The sequence below is a fragment of the Falco biarmicus genome, chromosome 19, assembly GCF_023638135.1.
Source record: "Falco biarmicus isolate bFalBia1 chromosome 19, bFalBia1.pri, whole genome shotgun sequence".
Lineage (NCBI taxonomy): Eukaryota > Metazoa > Chordata > Aves > Falconiformes > Falconidae > Falco > Falco biarmicus.
Window position 1 is genome coordinate 3799467 of NC_079306.1, and position 21455 is coordinate 3820921.

At 67.2% G+C, this 21455-nt stretch overlaps 2 protein-coding genes across 2 annotated transcripts in view; both read left to right on the forward strand.

Annotated features, from left to right (window-relative positions):
* Positions 1–3128: 3128 nt before the first annotated feature.
* PEAR1 (platelet endothelial aggregation receptor 1) lies at positions 3129–17675 on the forward strand. Its single transcript, XM_056322511.1, is given in 23 exon segments — positions 3129–3244; positions 4886–4978; positions 5064–5159; positions 6445–6545; positions 6625–6717; positions 8063–8133; positions 8135–8310; positions 8398–8512; positions 8606–8742; positions 9358–9570; positions 10686–10860; positions 11299–11419; positions 11990–12153; positions 12235–12337; positions 12407–12553; positions 12651–12776; positions 13462–13590; positions 13669–13884; positions 13952–14067; positions 15068–15179; positions 15326–15385; positions 16859–17047; positions 17448–17675. Coding segments are annotated over 22 exon segments (2904 nt in total). The 5' UTR covers positions 3129–3244; position 4886; the 3' UTR covers positions 17600–17675.
* Positions 17676–19491: 1816 nt separating this feature from the next.
* LRRC71 (leucine rich repeat containing 71) overlaps positions 19492–21455 on the forward strand; it is a 10744-nt gene continuing 8780 nt past the window's right edge. Inside the window, exons 1-9 of the mRNA XM_056322600.1 lie at positions 19492–19739; positions 19819–19935; positions 20014–20145; positions 20286–20361; positions 20469–20543; positions 20633–20701; positions 20831–20990; positions 21099–21182; positions 21272–21358. Of these exons, the coding sequence (XP_056178575.1) occupies positions 19652–19739; positions 19819–19935; positions 20014–20145; positions 20286–20361; positions 20469–20543; positions 20633–20701; positions 20831–20990; positions 21099–21182; positions 21272–21358 (888 nt within the window). The 5' untranslated portion in view covers positions 19492–19651. The remainder of the gene's footprint in view (positions 19740–19818; positions 19936–20013; positions 20146–20285; positions 20362–20468; positions 20544–20632; positions 20702–20830; positions 20991–21098; positions 21183–21271; positions 21359–21455) is intronic.

Sequence of the window (21455 nt, forward strand, 5' to 3'; positions counted from 1 at the left end):
GTCTTGGGCCCGATCCTGCATCTTGCAACTAACGCAGCTGCCAAGAGCCACTGGTGGTCCATGGCCGCATCCCACACGGGGGGGTCCCACCCCAGCATCCCTGATGCTGCCAGTTTGGACCCCAATGGGGCTAGATCTGCTCCCTGGGGGGGTCCTGTGCCCCCCAGAACCCCCTAAGGGGACCAGCTGTGTGTTTTTGGGGTTCCCCCCCTTCCAGGGATGGATGGTTTGGGGGGACAGTGGGGCTGGGGATGCAGGTGCATCCCAGCACTACGGGTCGTGGGAGGGACTGAGTGCTGGGCGCAGCCCCCCCAACACCTGGCTGCTCCTAAGTGCATTTGGGGGTCCCCATCCCCTCCGGCACTACTGGGGGTCTTGGCAGGGGGGGCTACAAAGGCATCTCGGCGCTGAGGCGCAGCTAAAGTGCCCCTCAAGTGTCCCCGAGCAATATTTCCCCAACACCCTGGGGACCCTTTAAAGAGCATCGGGGTGGGGGGGGTCACATCCTACACCAGGTCCCCAGCCCAAGACCCCTCAGCGCCTGTAGCAGCGCCCCCCCCCCCCCAGCCACGCTGCCCATCCCTGCTCCGGGAAGCGGCGTTTGGGGGTGGCCACAGCAGACCCCCAGCTGTGGGTGGGCTTGATCCTAATGGAGCCCCGGGGTGGGCGGGGTGGGGGGGCAGCTGAGCCACCCTGGGACGTGAAAATCGTTATGAGTGATTAGAGCTATTAGTGTAACGAGGAGAGGCAATTAACGGCGCCTTGACATCAGTTAGGGCCAGCTAATGTACGTGTGCTCGCTGGGCAGGGGGTGGGGGGGCACACGTGGTGCTGAGCTGCCTGACCAGGGGTCCTGGGATGGGGGGACACACGTGGCCAGGGATCCCAGGGTATAGGTGGGATATAAGGCCAGGATCCTGGGATCTAGGGGTGATATAGGGCCAGGATCCCAGGATTTAGGGGTGATATACGGCCAGGATCCTGGGATCTAGGGGTGATATATGGCCAGGATCCTGGGATCTAGGGGTGATGGATGGTTGAGGATCCCAGGGTATAGGGGCGACGCAAGGCCAGGGATCCCAGGACAGGGGGGTGATGTATGGTCAGGGATCCCAGGGTGTTGGGATGCAGGGGAAACACATGGCCAAGGATCCTGCAGTGGAGGGATGGGTTGTCTGGGGTGACACGTGCCTGCGATCCTGGGATGCAGCGACGATGTGTGCCTGGGATCCCGGGATGCAGGGATGATGTGTGCCTGGGATCCCGGGATGCAGCGATGATGTGTGCCTGGGATCCCGGGATGCAGGGATGATGTGTGCCTGGGATCCCCGGATGCAGGGATGATGTGTGCCCAGGATGCAGGGATGATGTGTGCCCGGGATCCCGGGATGCAGGGATGATGTGTGCCTGGGATGCAGGGATGATGTGTGCCCAGGATCCTGGGACGCAGGGATGATGTGTGCCTGGGATCCTGGGATGAAGGGATGATGTGTGCCCAGGATCCCGGGATGCAGGGATGATGTGTGCCCGGGATGCAGGGATGATGTGTGCCCGGGATCCCGGGATGCAGGGATGATGTGTGCCTGGGATCCCGGGATGAAGGGATGATGTATGCCCGGGATCCCGGGATGCAGGGATGATGTGTGCCCGGGATGCAGGGATGTGTGCCCAGGATCCCGGGATGCGCAGATGATATGTGCCCGGGACGTTGGAATGAGGGAATGATCTGTACCTGGGATGCAGGGACAATGTGTGTCCGGGATCCCAGGTTGCAAGGACGATGTGTGCCCAGGATCCCGGGATGTGCAGATGATGTGTGCCTGGGATCCTGGGATGATATCTGCCTGGGATGTCAAGATGTGAGGAGAACATATACCCAGGATTTTGGGATGAGGGAATGATGTATGTCCAGGATGCAGGGACAATGTCTGCCAGGATCCTGGGATGATGTGTGTCCAGGATACAGGGATTCTGGGTGACATGTGCCTGGGATGCAGGGATCCTGGGTGACGTGTGCCCGGGATGCCAGGATGATGTCCCCGAGATGCAGGGATCCTGGGTGACATGTGCCCGGGATGCCAGGATGATGTCCCTGGGATGCAGGGATCCTGGGTGATGTGTGCCCAGGATGCCAGGACGATGTCCCCGGGATGCAGGGATCCTGGGTGACGTGTGCCCGGGATGCCAGGATGATGTCCCTGGGATGCAGGGATCCTGGGTGATGTGTGCCCAGGATGCCAGGACGATGTCCCCGGGATGCAGGGATCCTGGGTGATGTGTGCCCGGGATGCCAGGATGATGTCCCTGGGATGCAGGGATCCTGGGTGACGTGTGCCCAGGATGCCAGGATGATGTCCCTGGGATGCAGGGCACCAGCCCCATGCTGTTAAGCTGAAGGAACCGCGTCCCCGCTGCCCCTTGGCACGAGCGCAGCAGCCCCTTGGCTGGGGGGTCCCGGCCACTTGCCCCTGCCCAGTGGGACACCTCAGCTCCAGACCTGCACCCATGGGTGCCAGTGCTGGGTGGGGACCTCCAGGGAGAAGCTGGGGGTAGGTGCAGAGCTCCCCACCTTCGGCGATGCGGTGTGGTGCCGGTGCCATGCGGTGCCATGCAGTGCTGTGCGGTGCCATGCGGTGCCATGCGGTGCCGTGCGGTGCTGTGCGGTGCCATGCGGTGCCGTGCAGTGCCATGCGGTGCTGTGCGGTGCCGTGCGGTGCCATGCGGTGCCATGCGGTGCCATGCAGTGCCATGCGGTGCCGTGCGGTGCCATGCGGTGCCATGCGGTGCCACGCTCTCCAACTGCTCCGGTGCAGAGTCCTGCAGCCACCAGCCATGGGGCAGGCAGGGCTGGCCCCACTGCCCAGGGGGTCGCGGGTCCCCAGAGAGCCCTCAGGGGACAGGGACACCCTCCAGCACCGTGACCTGGCCAGGGGGACCACGGTGGGGTGTCCCCACAGACCCCCTCCTCACCCTGCACCATGTGGGAGCAGCGTGGCGATGCCGCCGTTCCAAAACCCGCTGGTTTGTGGCCAGAAAAGCAAAAAAAAAAAAAAAAAAAAAAGAAAAAAAGAAAAGAAGTTAATATTTTTTTTTTTTTCCCTTTTCCGTAGTCGTCTCCGCGTCCAAACTTCCTGAGCGCGGCTCCGGCCCTCCCTCCGCTTCCGACGGCCGAGCCCACCGGCCAGCCAGCCCCGCGTGGGGGGCTCCCGCACCCCGACCCTGCGCCGCTGAGGCCCCCGGCCAGGTCAGTGCCACTGTCCCCAGCCTGGGGCACCCCGAGCGGTGGCGGTGCCTTTGGGGGGGTTGCCAGAGGGGACAGTCCCCAGTGCCATGGCAGGGAGCATGGGGACATCACACGTTCCCACAGCCAAGGCGAGGGGATGGGGGGGACACAGCAGATGGGGTGGGGGATGGTGCCGTGACACCTTGTGGTGACCCATTGCTGACCCTGACCTTGACCTTTGCCTCCCACCCCCCACCCCCACCCCACCCCTGTTCCTGGGGGTGCGCAGCCCCCCAAGGAAACGCGTCAGCCCTCGGGTTGTGCTGGAGGAAGTTCCAGGGCAGAGATAGTGGCTCTGGGGGGGGGCCCAGCACCGTGTCCCCCCCCCGGGGTGGGGCAGGGCTGGTCCCTGGTGCCACCCCATGCTGGTGGTGTTGAGTCATAGCACCCCATCACTGGTGGGGGATGCTGCCCACCCTGCCTGGGGGGTGCTTGGGGGCACCCATGGGTGGGGAGCACCAGCTCTTGGGGGGTCTCTTGCAGTGGTGACCTGGGCGGGGGGGGGGGGGGGCTCTTCCCCACAGCTGCCCCCCCCAGCGATGAGCAGATGGGGCCCCCCGGCATGTTTTGATGTCTCCTCCGTTTTCCTGCCAGCATCTCCCAGGAATTGTCCACAGGAGCACTGGGACCCCCTGGCCCCCCACATTGCCGGAGTAGGGGATGGGGCCATGGGAAGGGGTGGGGAGGGGTCCCCCCTGGCTCTCCCCCCCCCCCCCGTAGGGTTTAGGGGAGGGAATTCCGCCTGCTGATGAGCAATTAATTCCTCACTGCCGAAGGGAAATGGGGGAAACTCCCACTAAACATTTTTTCCACCCAAACCCAGCGGCTCTGGGATAAGAGGGGTCCCTCCTTTCCTTCCCCCACCCCCTGTTTGGTCCCAAACCACAACCCGAGCCATGGCAAAGAGAGGGATGGACCTGGGGGGCGGGTGGGCAGCACCTTTGGGGTGTCCCATGGCCGGAGCAGCATGGAAAGGGCCGTAAATCCAGCTGTGCCGACCAGGAAACCTCTGTTTCCTCCTGCCTCACGCGTCCCGGTAAACACGGCACCACAGGCTTGGGGGGCTCGTTGTTGCCCCATTCCCGGCCCCCAGGCTGGCAGTGATCCCAGAGCCGCCCTGGCAAAGCCGGACCCTCTCTGGGTTGAGCAAGAAGCCGACGGATCTGGGAAACGCAACTGGGAATAAACACGAAACGGGTTGAAATGGGGCCATGGGGCATCACGCCAGAGCTGGAGCCGCTGTGCCGAACTCCGCCCCGGCACCCCGCGTCCCCCCCCTCCGGCAGCATCCCACCCCGGGGTGGGATGCGGTGGGAAAAGTCATGGTGATGCCAGGATGTGGCCGTGGGGTTGTTCGGGATGCTGGGATGAGGCTATGTGGGGCCACCCAGGCTGGGGAGCGGCTGTGCCTCAGTTTCCCCTCGGCACGGGGCAGTGCTGGGGCGGGGGGGCAGCGGGGCCGGGGTGGGGGCTGTTCCTATGGATGGAGGAATGCGAAGGCAGCTCCGGGGGGAGCTGGATCCTGCGCCGGAGCTGGGGGCGGTGGGTGGGGAGCGGGAATGAGGCGAGGCAGAGGGCGAAGCCATCATCTTCCCCACGCAGGATGGTGCTGCGGGCCACGGTGCTGGCGGTGCAGGTCTGGCTCCTGGCCGCCCTCCGCCCCAGTGACCCCAACGTCTGCAGCTACTGGGAGAGGTAGGACTGGGGGGATTGGGGAGGGGGTGCTGGGGCCCCCCCCTGGCCAGGACCTACCGTCACCTCGTGCCCTCTCCTGCGGCAGCTTCACGGCGGCGGTGAAGGAGTCCTACACCAAACCCCACGTTGTGCCCCCCACCCAGCCCTGCCCGGGGTCCCCCCTGCCCTGCCTGCAGCAGAGGTGGGGAGCCCTGAGGGGCTGGGGGGACACCCATGGCGATGGGGGGTGTCTCACTGGGGGGTGACCCTATGGCTATGGGGGGGCTGGAAGGGGGGTGTCCCACTGGGGTGTCCCCATGGCTCTGGGGGGGTGTCCTGCTTTGGGGTGACCCTATGGCTATGGGGGGCTGGAATGGGGGTGTCCCCATGGCTATGGGGGGGTGTCTCACTGGGGGGTGACCCTATGGCTATGGGGGGGCTGGAAGGGGGGTGTCCCACTGGGGTGTCCCCATGGCTATGGGGGGATGTCCCGCTGTGGGGTGACCCTATGGCTATGGGGGGGCTGGAAGGGGGGTGTCCCACTGGGGTGTCCCCATGGCTATGGGGGGATGTCCCGCTGTGGGGTGACCCTATGGCTATGGGGTGCTGGAAGGGGGGATGTCCCCATGGCTATGGGGGGATGTCCCGCTGTGGGGTGACCCTATGGCTATGGGGGGCTGGAATGGGGGTGTCCCGCTGTGGAGTGACCCTATGGCTATGGGGGGGCTGGAAGGGGGGTGTCCCCATGGCTATGGGGGGATGTCCCGCTGTGGGGTGACCCTATGGCTATGGGGGGGCTGGAAGGGGGGGTGTCCCCATGGCTATGGGGAGATGTCCCGCTGTGGGGTGACCCTATGGCTATGGGGGGGCTGGAAGGGGGGTGTCCCCATGGCTATGGGGGGGTGTCCCACTGTAGGGTGACCCTATGGCTATGGGGGTGCTGGAAGGGGGGATGTCCCCATGGCTATGGGGGGATGTCCCGCTGTGGGGTGACCCTATGGCTATGGGGGGCTGGAATGGGGGGTGTCCCGCTGTGGAGTGACCCTATGGCTATGGGGGGGCTGGAAGGGGGGTGTCCCCATGGCTATGGGGGGATGTCCCGTTGTGGGGTGACCCTATGGCTATGGGGGGGCTGGAAGGGGGGTGTCCCCATGGCTATGGGGAGATGTCCCGCTGTGGGGTGACCCTATGGCTATGGGGGGGCTGGAAGGGGGATGTCCCCATGGCTATGGGGGGATGTCCCGCTGTGGGGTGACCCTATGGCTGTGGGGGGGCTGGAAGGGGGGGTGTCCCCATGGCTATGGGGGGATGTCCCGCTGTGGGGTGACCCTATGGCTATGGGGGGGGCTGGAGGGGGTTGTCCCACTTTGAGGTGTCCCCTTGGCCATGGGTGGGCTGGCGTGGGGCTGTCCCGCTGTGGGGTGTCCCCACGGCCCTGGGGGGATGGCGTGGTGCTGTGCCCCCCATGACGGCGCCGGGGGGTGCAGGATCGCGTACCGCACCGAGTACCGCCAGGCCATCCGCACCGAGTACCGCCGGCGCTACCAGTGCTGCCTGGGCTACTACGAGAGCCGCGACGCCTGCGTCCGTGAGTGGAGCGAGTGGGGCGAGTGGGGGGTCCCGGGGGCCCGATCCTGGCTCAGCACCCCCCGCCCGTGTCCTCCCAGCGCGCTGCACCCAGGAGTGCATCCACGGCCGGTGCATAGCCCCCGACCTCTGCCAGTGCGAGCCAGGCTGGCGCGGCTCCGACTGCTCCAGCGGTGAGGAATGGGGGCCGGGGGGCTGGGGGGGGGGCGGGGGGACCCCCAGCTGGGGGGCAGGGAGGGGCAGCGTGTCTGCTGGGAGGGCTGGGCAGCCTGCAGTGGGGCCTGCTGGTGGGTCATCGGCGCTGGGATTGGGATCAGGGGGATGGGGTATGGATGGGGACAGGGAATGGTACTGGGATGGGACTGGGATGTGGATGGGACTGGGATGGGGATTGAGAATAGAATGGGGACAGGGAGTGGGATGGGAATGGGAGTGGGATGGGGATGGAATGTGGGTGAGACTGGGATGGGATACGTGTGGGATGGAGATGGGGATGGGATGGGGGTGGAGAATCAGATGGAGATGGGATTGGGATGGGATGGAATATGGATGGGACTGGGACGGGGATTGAGGATAGAATGGGGACAGGGAATGGGATGGGGATGGGAGTGGGATGGGGATGAAATGTGGATGAGACTGGGATGGGATGGGATACATGTGGGATGGAGATGGGGATGGGATGGGGGTGGAGAACTGGATGGGAAGGGATTGGGATGGGGATGGGATATGGATGGGACTGGGATGGCAATGGAGAATAGAATAGGGGCAGGGAATGGGATGGGGATGGGACTGGGATGGGATACGTATGGGATGGAGGTGGGGCTGGGATGGGGGTGGAGAATCAGATGGAGATGGGATTGGGATGGGGATTGAGAACAGAATGGGGACAGGGAGTGGGATGGGGATGGGATATGTGTGGGATGGAGATGGAGAGTTGGATGGAGATGGGATTGGGATGGGATGGGATATAGATGGGACTGGGATGGCAATGGAGAATAGAATAGGGGCAGGGAATGGGATGGGGGATGGGAATGGGATGGGGACAAGGAATGGGATGGAGATGGGATTGGGATGTGGGTCAGATATGGATGGGACTGGGAAAGGGGTTGAGAGTATAATGGGGACAGGGAATGAGATGGAGAATGGGCTGGGGACAGAGAATGGGCTGGGGATGGGATTGGGATGGGATGTGCATGGGGTGGAGATGGGAATGGGAATGACTGGGAGGGATTGGGATGGGGAGAGATTAGGATGGGACAGGTATGAGATGGGGATGGAAATGAGGATGGGATGGGAATGGGTCAGGATAGGGGTGGAGATCTGGATGGACATAAGATAGGGATGCAGGTAGGATGTGGATAGGATGGGGAGGAGATGGCGCTGGTATGGGCTGGATGGGGCTGGACTGGGCTGGGGACAAGGTGGGAATGGAGAAAGGATGAGGATGGGCTGGGGCTGGGATCAGGATGAAGACGGGCTGGGGCTGGATGGATGGGGCTGGTGGTCTCCCCCGTGCAGAGTGTGACCAGCAGTCGTGGGGGCCGGGCTGCGGGCATCGCTGCGACTGCCACCACGGGGCCCCCTGCGACCCCCCTGACGGGGGTCTGCTCCTGCCCCCCTGGCTTCGCCGACCCTCTGTGCCACCAGCCGTGTCCCCCCGGCACCTACGGCCAGGGCTGCCGCCTGCCCTGCCCCTGCCACCACCAAGCCCCCTGTAACACCTCCACCGGCGCCTGCCTCTGCCCCCCGGGGCTGGCCGGCCCCCTGTGAGTAGGGGCTCCTCACCCTGTGCCCCCCCCCCCCCAGCACCCCCCCAGCTGGGGGTCCCGCTCACCCCTTGCCCCCTGCTGCAGCTGTGAGGTGCCCTGCCCCGAAGGGACACCCTGTGACACCCCCTGCCCCTGCCAGAACGGGGGCATCTGCCACCCCCACAGCACCGGTGCCTGCGTCTGCCCCCATGGATGGATGGTAGGTTGGCTGCGACCCCCCCCCCCTCCCCCCGGGCCCCCAAACGCGGTGCCTGCCTCAGTTTCCCCTGCTGAGCCCGGTGCACCTTTGCAGGGGGAGATCTGCTCCGTGCCGTGCCCCCCTGGGCGCTTCGGCCCTGGCTGCCAGGGCGAGTGTCGCTGCCATAACGGGGGCCACTGCGACCCCCGGGGGGGGCACTGCCAGTGTGCCCCCGGCTTCACCGGAGAGCAGTGAGAGAGGGCCAGGGGGCTGGGGGGGATTGGAGGGGCTGGGGGCCAGGGGGCTGGAGGGGGGCTTGGGGGCACAGGGGGTGGGGGGTGCCGGGGGATGTGGGCTGGGGGTCACAGGGGGCTGGGGGGGGAGAGGGGTGGGGGTACGGTGCGATGGGGGGATTGGGGGCAGAGGGATGGGGGTGAATGGATGCACAGGGGGCTGAGGGGACAGGGAGCCATGGGGCACATGGAGCTGGGGGGGCAGAGGGATGGGGGTACGATGGGATGGGGGATTGGGGGCACGGGGGGCTTGGGGGGCAGGCAGATGGGGGATAGGGGGGTTTGGTGGCACAGGGGACTGAGGGCTGGGGGTCAGGGGGCTGTGACACGTGGGGACAGGGCACTTGGGGCAAAGGGCAGATGGAGACCGGGGCACACGGGGACGAGGCACGTGGGGTCGGGGCCACCGAGCCCCCCCCTCCCGCTGGCACCAGGGCCCTGCAGGCAGGACCACCCCCGCTCCCCCCGCCTGGCATGCCATGAGCTGCACGGCCTCAGCCAGGGGCAGCAGTGGGGGCAGGGGGGGTGTCCGGGAGCCACCTCAGCTCCTGGGGGGCGGCTGTGTCCCCGCAGGTGCCGGGAGCGGTGCCCGGTGGGGCGCTACGGGCAGGACTGCCAGGAGAGCTGCGACTGTGCCAACGGGGGGCATTGCTTCCACGTGGACGGGGGCTGCCTGTGCCAGCCCGGCTTCCAGGGCAGCCGCTGCCAGGAGCGCCGCTGCCTGCCCGGCCTCTACGGCCTCCACTGCCAGAACCGCTGCCTCTGCCACCCCCAGCACAGCCAGAGGTAGGGACACCCCCCCCACCCCCGCCCCGGCACCCCCAGCATCCTCGCCTGCCCACCTCGCCTGCACCCAGCATCCTCACCCCCAGCATCCTCGCACTCCTCCAGCATCCTCACCCCCCCAGCAACCTCACCCCCCCCAGCATCCTCACCCCCCCCAGCATCCTCACCCCCACCAGCATCCTCACCCCCCCCAGCATCCTCACCCCCACCAGCATCCTCACCCCTCAGCATCCCCCCAACATCCTCACACCCCTAGCAATCTCACCCTCCCAGCATCCTAGCATCCCCCCAGCATCCTCACACCACCCCTTCCCCAGCATCCTCACACCCCCAGCATCCTCATGCCCACCACATCCTCGCATCCCCCCAGCATCCTCACACCTCCAACGTCCTCATGCCCCCCAGCGTCCATCCCCCCAGCATCCTCACCACCACCCCCCCCAGCATCCTTGCATCCCCGCAGCATCCTCCTCCCCCAGAAACCTCACACCTCCAGCATCCTCACCCCCCCCAGCATTCCCCCAGCATCCTCACACCCCCGGCATCCTAGTGCCCCCCCCCAGCATCCTCACACCCCCAGCATCTTTGTGCCCCCCTCAGCATCCTCACACCCCCCAAGCATCCTCACTTGTCCCCCAAAATCCTCACCCCCCCTCCAGCATCCTCACACCCCCAGCATCTTTGTGCCCCCCTCAGCATCCTCACACCCCCCAAGCATCCTCACACCCCCAGCATCCTTGCCCCCCAGCCTCCTCACCTGTCCCCCAAAATCCTCACCACCCCTCCAGTACCCTCACACCCCCAGCATCCTTGCTTGTCCCCCAGATTTCTCGCCCACCCAGCATCCGTGCCCCCCAGCATCCTCACACCCCCAGGATCCTCACCTGTTCCCCAAAATACTCACCCCCCCCCAGCATCCCCATGTCCCCCCGGCCTCCTCGCCTGTCCCCCAACATCCTTGCCTACCCACCAACATCCTTGTCCCCCCTCAGCCTCCTCACCAAGCAAGCTGGCCAGGTGGCTAGGAAGACCCCCACCCATTTGCAAAGCCCCTTCCCAGCACAGCCAGTGCCCCATACTGGGAGCACTGGTGTGCTGAGCGTTGCCCCCCCCAGCTGCCACCCCTTGCTGGGGGAGTGCATCTGCCACCCCGGCTGGGCTGGGCTCTTCTGCAACGAGAGTTGCCCCCCCGGCTCCTTCGGGGCCGGCTGCCTGCAGGCCTGCCTCTGCCTGCATGGGGGGGTCTGCGATGGGACCACCGGCCGCTGCCGCTGCCCCCCCGGCTACACGGTGCGGGGGCATGGGGGGGCTGGGGCAGCGCGGGGAGCACAGGGGGTCCTGAGCATCCGTAGGGGGAGGGGGGTGGGGTGGCTGGGTGATCCTGGGGGCAAATGTTGGGGAGGGTCCTGGGGGGAGAATGAGGGGGTCTGGGTGCTTCTGGGGGGGAGCATGAGGGGGTCTGGGTGGTCCTGGGGGAGCATGGGGGGGGTCTGAGCATCCCAGGGTGGGGGGATGCATGGGCATGTGGGCATCCCTTGGGGGGGTGGTCATGGCCGTTCGGGCACCCCTGGGGGGCAGCTTGGGGTTCCCATGGAAGACGGGGGTTTGGGGTCACCCACTCTCCCTCCAAGCACCAGGAGACCAAGGGATGGATGGGGGGGTCCCCAGTCCTGGCTGGGGGTCCCAGCTGTCTGGAAGTCTTTTACCTCCCCCCCCCCCCCCCGCCAGGATGAGCACTGCTCCTCCCTGTGCCCCCCCGACACCTTCGGGACAAACTGCTCGGGGCGCTGCTCCTGCCAGCACTCCCTTGCCTGCTCCCCCCTCGACGGCTCCTGCTTCTGCAAGGAAGGTGGGTGCACCCCAGGGTGGGTGGCGGGGGTCCCGTCTCCACTCCCATGCCCACCCCATGGAGTCTCCATCCCCACTGCCATGCCCACCCCATGGGGTCCCCATCCCCACCCCCCTGGCCAACCTGTGGGGTCCCTGCCCCCACCCCGTGGGGTCACCATCCCCACCCCCGTGCCCACCCTGTGGGGTCCCCATCCTCACCCCTGTGCTCACACCGTGGGGTCCCGGTCCCCGGTCCCATGCCCACCCCATGGAGTCTCCATCCCCACCCCCTTGCCCAACCTGTGGGGTCTCTGCCCCCACCCCGTGAGGTCACCATCCCCACCCCCGTGCCCTCCCTGTGGGGTCCACGTCCCCACCCCCACCCCCATTCCCACCCTGTGGGGTCCCCATCCCCACTCCCATGCCCACCCCATCCCACCCCCATGCCCACCCCGTAGGGTTCTCATCCCCACCCCTGTGCCCACCCCGTGGGGTCCCCATCCCCACCCCCTTGCCCACCCTGTGGGGTCCCTGTCCCCACCCCATGGGGTCCTCATCCCCCCCCCGTGCCCACCCCTCTGTCCCCCAGGCTGGCACGGATCCGACTGTTCCGTGCCGTGTCCCACCGGGACTTGGGGTGCCGGCTGCAACCGAAGCTGCGAGTGCGCCCAGGGGGCTACCTGTGACCCCCAGAGCGGCGCCTGCACTTGCCCCCCGGGCTGGCAGGGTCCCCGCTGCCTGCAGCCCTGCCTGGTGAGTCCTACCTGCTGCCCACACAGGGAGTCGGTGCCACCAGCCCCCCGCTGACCCCCCTGTCCTGTCCCCGTCCCCCAGAATGGGACATTCGGGGTGGGCTGCCGGCAGCGATGCGACTGCGCCTACGCCGACGGCTGCGATGCGGTGACCGGAGAGTGCCGCTGCCTGCCCGGCTGGACAGGTAAGGGGGGTCTGGGGTGGGAGGACCCCCCGCCATGCCCCTGGCCTTCATCCCTCATCCTCCTGGCAGGGCCGCAGTGCAAGCAGCGCTGTCCCCACGGCTCCTGGGGTGACGGGTGCCGCATGCCCTGCGCCTGCCGCAACGGGGCCGCCTGCTCGCCCCAGGATGGATCCTGCACCTGCCCCCCGGGGTACCGCGGGCCCACCTGCCAGCGCCGTGAGTGCCCCCCTTCCCCCCAAAATTGCTACGGGTTGGGCCCGACGCCCACCCGGTGACCCCTGGGCTGAGACCGGCCGCGCTCGTGTCACCCCAGCCTGCCCAGCTGGGCGCTACGGCAAACGCTGCGCCCTGAGCTGCTCCTGCGCCCACGGCTCCTGCCACCCCGCCAACGGCTCCTGCCTCTGCGCCCCCGGCTGGCACGGCCCCCGCTGCGACCAGCGTGAGTGGGGGGCAGGGGGGGCAGGGGGGCAGGGGGGGCAGTGGGGAGTGCAGCTGAGCCCAGCCCCACCAGCCAGCACGCCCGGCTTCTGGGGGGCAGCGGGGGCACCTGCCTGGCACTGCAGTGGAGCTGTATGGGCCCAGTATGGAGCTGTATGGTTCCAGTATGGAGCTGTGTGGTCCTAGAATGGAGCTGTATGGGCCCAGTATGGAGCTATATTGGCCCGGTATGGAGATGTATGGGCCCAGTATGGAGCTCTATGGGCTCAGTATGGAGCCGTATTGGTCCTGTATGGAGCCGTATGGGCCCAGTATGGAGCTCTATGGATCCGGTATGGAGCTGTATGGGCCCAGTATGGAGCTGTATGGGTCCAGTATGGAGCTGTATGGGCTCGGTATGGAGCTGTATGGTTCCAGTATGGAGCTCTATGGTTCCGCTATGGAGCTGTATGGGTCCAGTATGGAGCTGTATGGGCCCAGTATGGAGCTCTATGGTTCCGGTATGGAGCTGTATGGTTCCAGTGTGGAGCTATATGGGCCCAGTGTGGAGCTCTATGGTCCCAGTATGGAGCTATATGGTCCCAGTATGGAGCTACATGGTCCCGGTATGGGGCTATATCGTCCCAGTATGGGGCTATAGGGTGCTGGGCAGTATGGCTGTGGCTCCCTACCCCCTGTGCCCCCAGCCTGCCCCCCCGGGACCTTCGGGCTGCAGTGTGACCAGCTCTGCCGCTGCCCCCACAACGCCACCTGCCACCCCGCCAGTGGGACGTGCCCCTGCGCCCCGGGCAGGATCGGGCCCCACTGCGATGCTGGTGAGTGGGTGCAGAGCCTGGGGCCCCCCCGGGGGTCCCTGCCCCACCCTAAGGACCGTCACCCCCCCCACCCTATAGGCACCCCCGAGCAGCCCTACACCATCGTGCCCGCCCCGCCGGCAGCCTACAGCTCCCTGGGGCTGGTGCTCAGCCTGGTGGCCCTGGTGGCCTTGCTGGTGGCCGTGGTGGCCGTGGTGCTGTGCTACCATCACCGGCGGAAGGGGAAGGCCAGCCGGCACCTGGCCGTGGCGTACACGGCGGGCCCGACCGACACCTCCGACTACGTGGTGCCAGGTGAGCCCGGTGGCCCGGCTGCGGCCGCGGTGGCCCCGCTGCACTGAGCTAATGCCTGTCCCCCCAGACGTGCCACCGAGCCACCACGCACACTACTACTCCAACCCCAGCTACCACACGCTGTCCCAGTGCACGCTGCCACCCCCCGGCTCCAGCGCCCAGGACAGAGCCAGCTCCCTCAAGGTACGACGTGGCGCCAGGCAGCGTGCCGCCGTGGTGCACCATGTGCCGCCGTGGTGCATGATGTGCCACAGTGGTGCATGACACACTGTGGCGGTGCACCATGTGCTGTGGTGGTGCACCATGTGCCGCCGTGGTGCATGACGAGCCGTGGTGGTGCATGATGTGCCACAGTGGTGCACGACACACCATGGTGGTGCACAATGTGCCATGGTGGTGCACAACACACCGTGGGTTTGCATGATGTGCCGTGGTGGTGCATGACATGCTGTGGTGGTGCATGACACGCTGTGGTAGTGCATGATGTGCTGTGGTGGTGCATGATGTGCCACGGTGGTGCACAATGTGCCGTGGTGGTGCATGATGTGCCACCGTGGTGCATAATGTGCCGTGGTGGTGCACAACACACTGTGGTGGTGCATGATGTGCCGTAGTGGTGCACAACGCGCTGTGGTGGTGCACAGTGCGCCGTGGGTTTGCACGGGACAGTGTGGTGTTGCATGGTGCAGCACAGTGTGGCATGATGCAGCACGGTGTTGCACGGTGCACTGTGGTTTTGCACAGCACACTGTGGTGCTGCACGGTGCGCTGTGGTTTTGCACAGTGCATTGCGGTGTTACATGGTGCAGCACGGTGCTGTATGGCACAGCATGATGCTGCACAGTGCAGCAAGTGTTGCACGGTGCATTATGGTGGTCGATAGTGCCGTGTGGTGTTGCACAGTGCACAATGGTATTGCATTGTGCAGCATGGTGTTACATGGTGCATTGCGGTGTTACATGGTGCAGCACGGTGTTGCACAGTGCACTATGGCGCTGCACAGTGCGCTGTGGTGTTACATGGTGCAGTATCATGTACCATGGTGCACCACGGTGTTGCACGGTGCACTGTGGTGCTCCATGGTGCAGCGTGGTGGTGTATGGTGCACCATGGCGCACCACGGTGTGGCACAGCACCCCTGCCAGGAGCCTTGTGGCCCACCCACCCCCTGTTGGGGCTGCAGGCGCCCAGCACCCCGCTCTTCCCCGGCGCTGAGAGACCCCATGGCCCCGAAGGACACGTCACGCTGCCCCCCGGCTGGAAGCATCTGGGGGCACCGGCCCTGGGCCCCAGGGGTAAGGGGCAGGGGGGCAGCACCCAGGGGACCTGGAGAGGAGTGGGTGCCTGGTTCCCCCCAGCTCAGGACCTGCCAGGACGGTTCTGGGCTGGGTTGGGAGTGAGGATGGAGCTGGGGGGACCCCCAAAACCTGCTCTGTTGCAGGGGGGCAGCTGGACCGGAGCTACAGCTACAGCTGCAGCCTGGGGAAGCAGGAGGGCAAAGGTATGGGCGGGGGGGGTGGGGAGGATGGGATGGGGATGGGATGGGAAAAGGATGGGGATGGGATTGGGATGGGGAAGGGACTGGGCTGAGATGGGGAAGGGATGGGGATGGGATGGGATGGGATGGGGTGGGGTGGGATGGGATGGGGTGGGATGGGAAAAGGATGGGATGGGATGGGATGGGATGGGACGGGGATGGGACAAGGCTAGGATAGGGCTGGGATGGGACATGACTGGGATGGGGATGGGACACAGCTATAGGGCTGGGACAGGGCTGGGATGGGTGTGGGATGGGAATGGGACAGGGCTGGGACACAGGCAGGATGGGACAGGGATGAGGATGTGGCTGGAATGGGGATGGAAGGGGATGGGACGGGGATGGGATAAGGATGGGGCACAGCCGGGAAGGGGATGTGATGGGGATGGGACACAGCTGGGATGGGGATGGGATGGGGATGGGATGGGGATGGGACACAGCTGGGATGGGGATGGGATGGGGATGGGACACGGCTGGGATGGGGATGGGATGGGGATGGGACACAGTTGGGATGGGGATGGGATGGGGATGGGATGGGGATGGGACACGGCCGGGATGGGATGGGGATGGGACACAGTTGGGATGGGGATGGGACACGGCTGGGATGGGGATGGGACGGGGATGGGACGGGGATGGGATAAGGATGGGGCACGGCCGGGAAGGGGATGTGATGGGGATGGGACACAGCTGGGATGGGGATGGGATGGGGATGGGATGGGGATGGGACACGGCTGGGATGGGACACGGCTGGGATGGGGATGGGACACAGTTGGGATGGGGATGGGATGGGGATGGGATGGGGATGGGACACGGCTGGGATGGGATGGGGATGGGACATGGCTGGGGTGGATGGGGATGGGATGGGGATGGGACACAGTTGGGATGGGGATGGGACACGGCTGGGATGGGGATGGGATGGGGATGGGACGGGGATGGGATGGGGATGGGACACGGCTGGGATGGGGATGGGATGGGGATGGAATGGGGATGGGACACGGCTGGGATGGGGATGGGATGGGATGGGGATGGGGATGGGACACGGCTGGGATGGGGATGGGATGGGATGGGGATGGGGATGGGATGGGGATGGAATGGGGATGGGATGGGGATGGGATGGGATGGGATGGGATGGGGATGGGATGGGGATGGGATGGGGATGGAACACGGCTGGGATGGGGATGGGATGGGGATGGGATGGGGATGGGATGGGATGGGATGGGGATGGGGATGGGATGGGGATGGGACACAGCTGGGATGGGGATGGGATGGGGATGGGACACAGTTGGGATGGGGATGGGATGGGGATGGGATGGGGATGGGATGGGATGGGACAGGAAGGGGCTGGGGCTGGCACTAGCCTGGGACACAGCTGGACACAGCTGCCCCCCCTCCCCATGCTCCCTGGCATGGGGAGCCCCCCAACTACTTCTCCCCCAGCCCACCCCTCGGAGGGGCTGGGGGCCAGCGCCAGCTCCCTGGCCAGCGAGAACCCCTACGCCACCATCAAGGAGCTGCCCCCCCCCACCGCCAGGACCCCCGAGGGCAGCTACATGGAGATGAAATCCCCGGTGCGGAGGGAGATGTCCTACGCCGAGATCGGGGACCTGGAGGAGCCACCCCAGGAGGGTACGGCCGGGGGGTCCCCAGGGCCCCATGAGCCCGGGGGGGGACACGGCCCTGGTGAGGGGGGCTGCATGGACCTGGCGGGGACAGGGACCCAGTGATGGGGGATGTGTGGTCTGGGGGGGGACAGGGACCCAGCGACAGGGGCTGTGTGGCTGGGGGGGGACACGGCCCTGGTGAGGGGGGCTGCATGGCCCTGGGGGGGGGCAGGGACCCAGCGACAGGGGCTGCATGGCTGGGGGGGGGGCAGGAACCCAGTGACAGGGGCTGCATGGCTGGGGGGGGGGGCACGGCCCTGGTGAGGGGGGCTGCATGGCCCTGGGGGGGGGGACAGGGACCCAGTGACAGGGGCTGTGTGGCCCTGGGGGGGGGGCCAGCCCCTTGCATCTCCTTGTCCCTGCAGAGAGCTGCCCCGAGGGGGCCGAAGGCGTCACCCCTGCCGCCCCCCCCAGCCATTACGACTCCCCCAAGAACAGCCACGTCCCCAGCCACTACGACGTGCCCCCCGCCCGCCACTACCCCCCGTCCCCGCCGCTGCGCAGGAAGGACCGCTGAGGGGGTGGGGGGGGGGGCCAGGGGCTGGGGGGTCCCTGGGGCTGTCCCTGTCCCCGGGGGGGGCGGGGGGGGCGCAGGGGCTGAATAAAGGGGTGCGGTGTGAGCCGGGCTGCCTGCGCCTCTGTGCTGGGGGGGATCCGCAGGGCTGGGGGGGCTGGGGGAACTGGGGGGGTCCAGCGATGGGCCCAGTAAGGGCCAGTGGTGGCTGTGGTTACGTCCCAGTCCTGAGCCCAGTAATGGTCCATGGTGGGCCCAGTAAAGGCCCAGTAAATAGTGCGCTCCTGTGATGGCACCAGTAAGGGCCCACTGGCCCCAGTAAGCGCCCAAGTGATGGCACCAGTAAGAGCCCAGTGGTGGCACCAGTAAGGACCCAGTGCCGGCACCAGTAAGGGCCCAAGTGATGGTCCCAGTATAAGCCTAGTGGCAGCCCCAGTAAAGGGCTCAGTGGTGGCCCCAGTAAGGTCCCAGTGACTGCCCCAGTAAGGACTCACTGGCCCCAGGAAGCGCCCAAGTGATGGCACCAGTAAGGGCTCAGTGATGGCACCAGTAAGAACCCGGTGCCAGCACCAGTAAGGGCCCAAGTGATGGCCCCAGTATGAGCCTAGTGGCAGCCCCAGTAAGGGCTCAGTGGTGGCCCCAGTAAGGGCCCAGTGACTGCCCCAGCAAGGGCTTAAATGGTGGCACCAGTAAGGGCCCAAGTGGCAGCCCCAGTAAGGGCCCAAGTGATGGCACCAGTAGGGGCCCAAGTGGCGGCCCCAGTAAAAACCCAGAGGTGGCCCCAGTAAGGGCTCAGTGGTGGCCCCAGTAAGGGCCCAGTGACGGCCCAGTACTCCCAGTGCCGCTGCCCTGTGCGTACCCGCTCCAGCCACAGGGTGGCCATGGGGGCGGCCCCGCCCCTCCCGGAGACTCCGCCCCCCGGAGACCTCGCCCCTCCCGGAAACCCCGCCCCCCCGCGGCCCCGCCCCGCGCACGCGCCGCAGCCCCCCCGAGGCCCCGCCCCTGGCGCTGCCCGGTGGGGAGGGGCGGAGCGGCGGAGGCAGGTCACGGCCCACGCGTGGGACACACCCCCCCCCCCCCCAGGCATGGGACCCCCAGGGAGGCTGCGTAGGGACCCCCATGGCCCCCACCCCCCTCCCAACCTGGGACCCCCCCCCAAAGGAGACCGCAGAGGGACCCCCATGGCCCCCCTCCAGGCATGGCCCCCCCCCGGGGGGGCTGCGTAGGGACCCCCATGGGGCCCCCCCCTAACAGCCCCTGAAGACCCCAGGCATGAACCCCCCCACCCCCAAAAGGGAGGCTCCTATAGAGACCCCCATGGGGGCTACCCAACTCGGGGACCCTCCATCACCCCGGGGAGACCACCCTAGGGACCCCCGGAGGGCCCCAGCCCCAGCACCCCCGTGACCTCCATAGGGACCCCCTCCAGAGACTCCCCTAGAGACCCCCCCCATAGTGCCCCCTGCCCTGGGACCACCTTCCCCCCCATAGGGATCCCTGTAGGCCCCCAGCCCTGGGACCCCCCCCCCACATAGGGATCCCTGTAGGGCCCCAGCCCTGGGACCCCCCCCCCGCATGGATCCCTGTAGGCCCCCAGCCCTGGGACCCCCCCCCCCACTCACATAGGGATCCCTGTAGGCCCCCAGCCCTGGGACCCCCCCCCCACTCACATAGGGATCCCTGTAGGCCCCCAGCCCTGGGACCCCCCCCCACATAGGGATCCCTGTAGGGCCCCAGCCCTGGGACCCTCCCCCCACATAGGGATCCCTGTAGGGCCCCCAGCCCTGGGACGCCCCCCCCGCATGGATCCCTGTAGGCCCCCAGCCCTGGGACCCCCCCCCCCACTCACATAGGGATCCCTGTAGGGCCCCCAGCCCTGGGACGCCCCCCCCCCCCCCCCCCCCCTAACTGGATTCCCATAGAACCCCCAGCCCTGGGACCACCATAGGGCCCTGGGTCCCCCCCTGCACACATAGGGACCCCCTGGCCCAGGGCTGTGGGTGCTGGGGGTGCTGGGGGGCGCTGAGCCCCCCCGGTGCCCCCCAGCTGAGGGCCATGAGGCGGCGGGGGGAGCGGGCACCCCGGGAGAAGGCGGCTGCGGAGGAGACGAAGAGCCCGGGGAGGAAGGCTGAGCAGGGCGCAGGTGAGCTCCCAGCCCTCGCAGGGGGTGTGGGGGGGATCTGGGGGTCCCCATCATGCCCCCCTTCCCCCCCCCCCCCCAGAGGAGTACTGCTGCAGCGGGATCCTGGAGCAGGATTTCCCCGAGCTCTGCACCCGCGCTGGCATGGCCACCGTCCCCAAAGTCACCCTCCGGCCGTCCCCCAGCTTCCCTGCGGATGGTGAGTGGGGCTGGGGGGGGGGGAGTAGGGGGCTGCTGGCAGCACCCCCCGACCCTCCCCTTGTCCCCTGTCCTACAGAGGAGCCCACCGAGCCCACGCTGGTGGGGGTCCTCGCCCGCATCGAGCGCAAGTACAGCTACTTCCAGCCCTGCATCCAGGTGGAGAGGGAGCCCCAGGACCCCCGGAGCACCCGCGCCGTCTTCCTGCGAGGTGGGTCCTGGGGACCCCCAGCGTCCCCCCCGACACCCAGGGATGAGGAGCCTGAAATGAGCCTATGGGAGGCCACATTTGGGGGTTCTCCCCCCCACCCCAGTCCCATCACGCGACCTTGACCTCCGCGTCTCCGGCAGGCTGGAAGATGGAGGAGCCCATGCTGGGGGTCCTGAGCCAGTGCCTGCCCACCCTGGCCGGCTTGCAGGCAGTGCAGTGAGTGCAGGCAGGGCTGGGGGGCACGGGCAGAGCCGGGGGGGGGGCCGCAGGGTGCCCCCCGAAACACCAACACATCCCCTGGCCTGATGCTTCGTCCCCCGCAGCCTCTGGAAGGTCGGGCTGTCGGAGCGGCTGCTGCCGGTGCTGGTGGCACTGCTGGCACGCTGTCCTCGCCTGCGGTACGTGCTCCTAATTACCGCTAATTGAGGAACCGGGGGGTGCCAGGGAGGATGGGGAATACCAGCGGGGGGGGGTGTTTGCTCCGCAGGACCCTCAGCCTGGAGGGGAACCCCCTGCCCACACCGGCCTTCCACACGCTGATGGGGAGCAACAGCCCGTGAGTGGGATCGAGCCGCGTTCATCCCTCTGCCCGCTCCACCGAGCCCCCCCGGGACCCCCAGCGGGTCCGTGGCCTGCTGGGGGACCCCCCCCCAGTGCAGGCAGCCCAGCCCAGCGCATCCCGCAGGCTGGTTCACCTCTCCCTGCGCAACAACCGCATCGGGGACGAGGATGCTCGGCTCATCGGGAAGGGTCTTTCCACGCTGAGCCCCTCCGGCCGCAGCCTGGCCTCACTCATCCTCAGCTTCAACCGCATCTCGGACCTGGGGGCTGCCTACATCGCCAGGGTGGGTGTTGGGGGGCTGCCTACATCGCCAGGGTGGGTGTTGGGGGGCTGCCTGGGGGCCCAGCACCCTGCAGCCCAGCACCCATCCCCTCTCTCCGCTGCCCCACAGGGCTTGCGTTTGAACCGCTCCCTCCTCTTCTTGTCCCTGGAGAACAACGACATCGGTGACGTGGGGGCCACCAGGCTGGCCGAGGTGGGTGCCCCCCACGTCCTGGGCAGGGGGGTGGGCAGCTGGGGGGGGTGGGACCCTGCCCCGAGTGCTACCCCCCCGCTGCCTGCCAGGTCCTGGCACCCTTCGCGCTGACGCACGACGAGGTGGTGGAGCGGAGGCGGCTGCTCCTGGCAGAGGCGCTGGGACAGTCCTGCACGGTGAGACACCCCCCCCCGCCCTCCCCCCCCCCCCCCCCCCCCGTTTTGAAGGGGGGCACGTTCCCTCCCCACCCCTGGGAAAGGTCGGAGGCTCCCA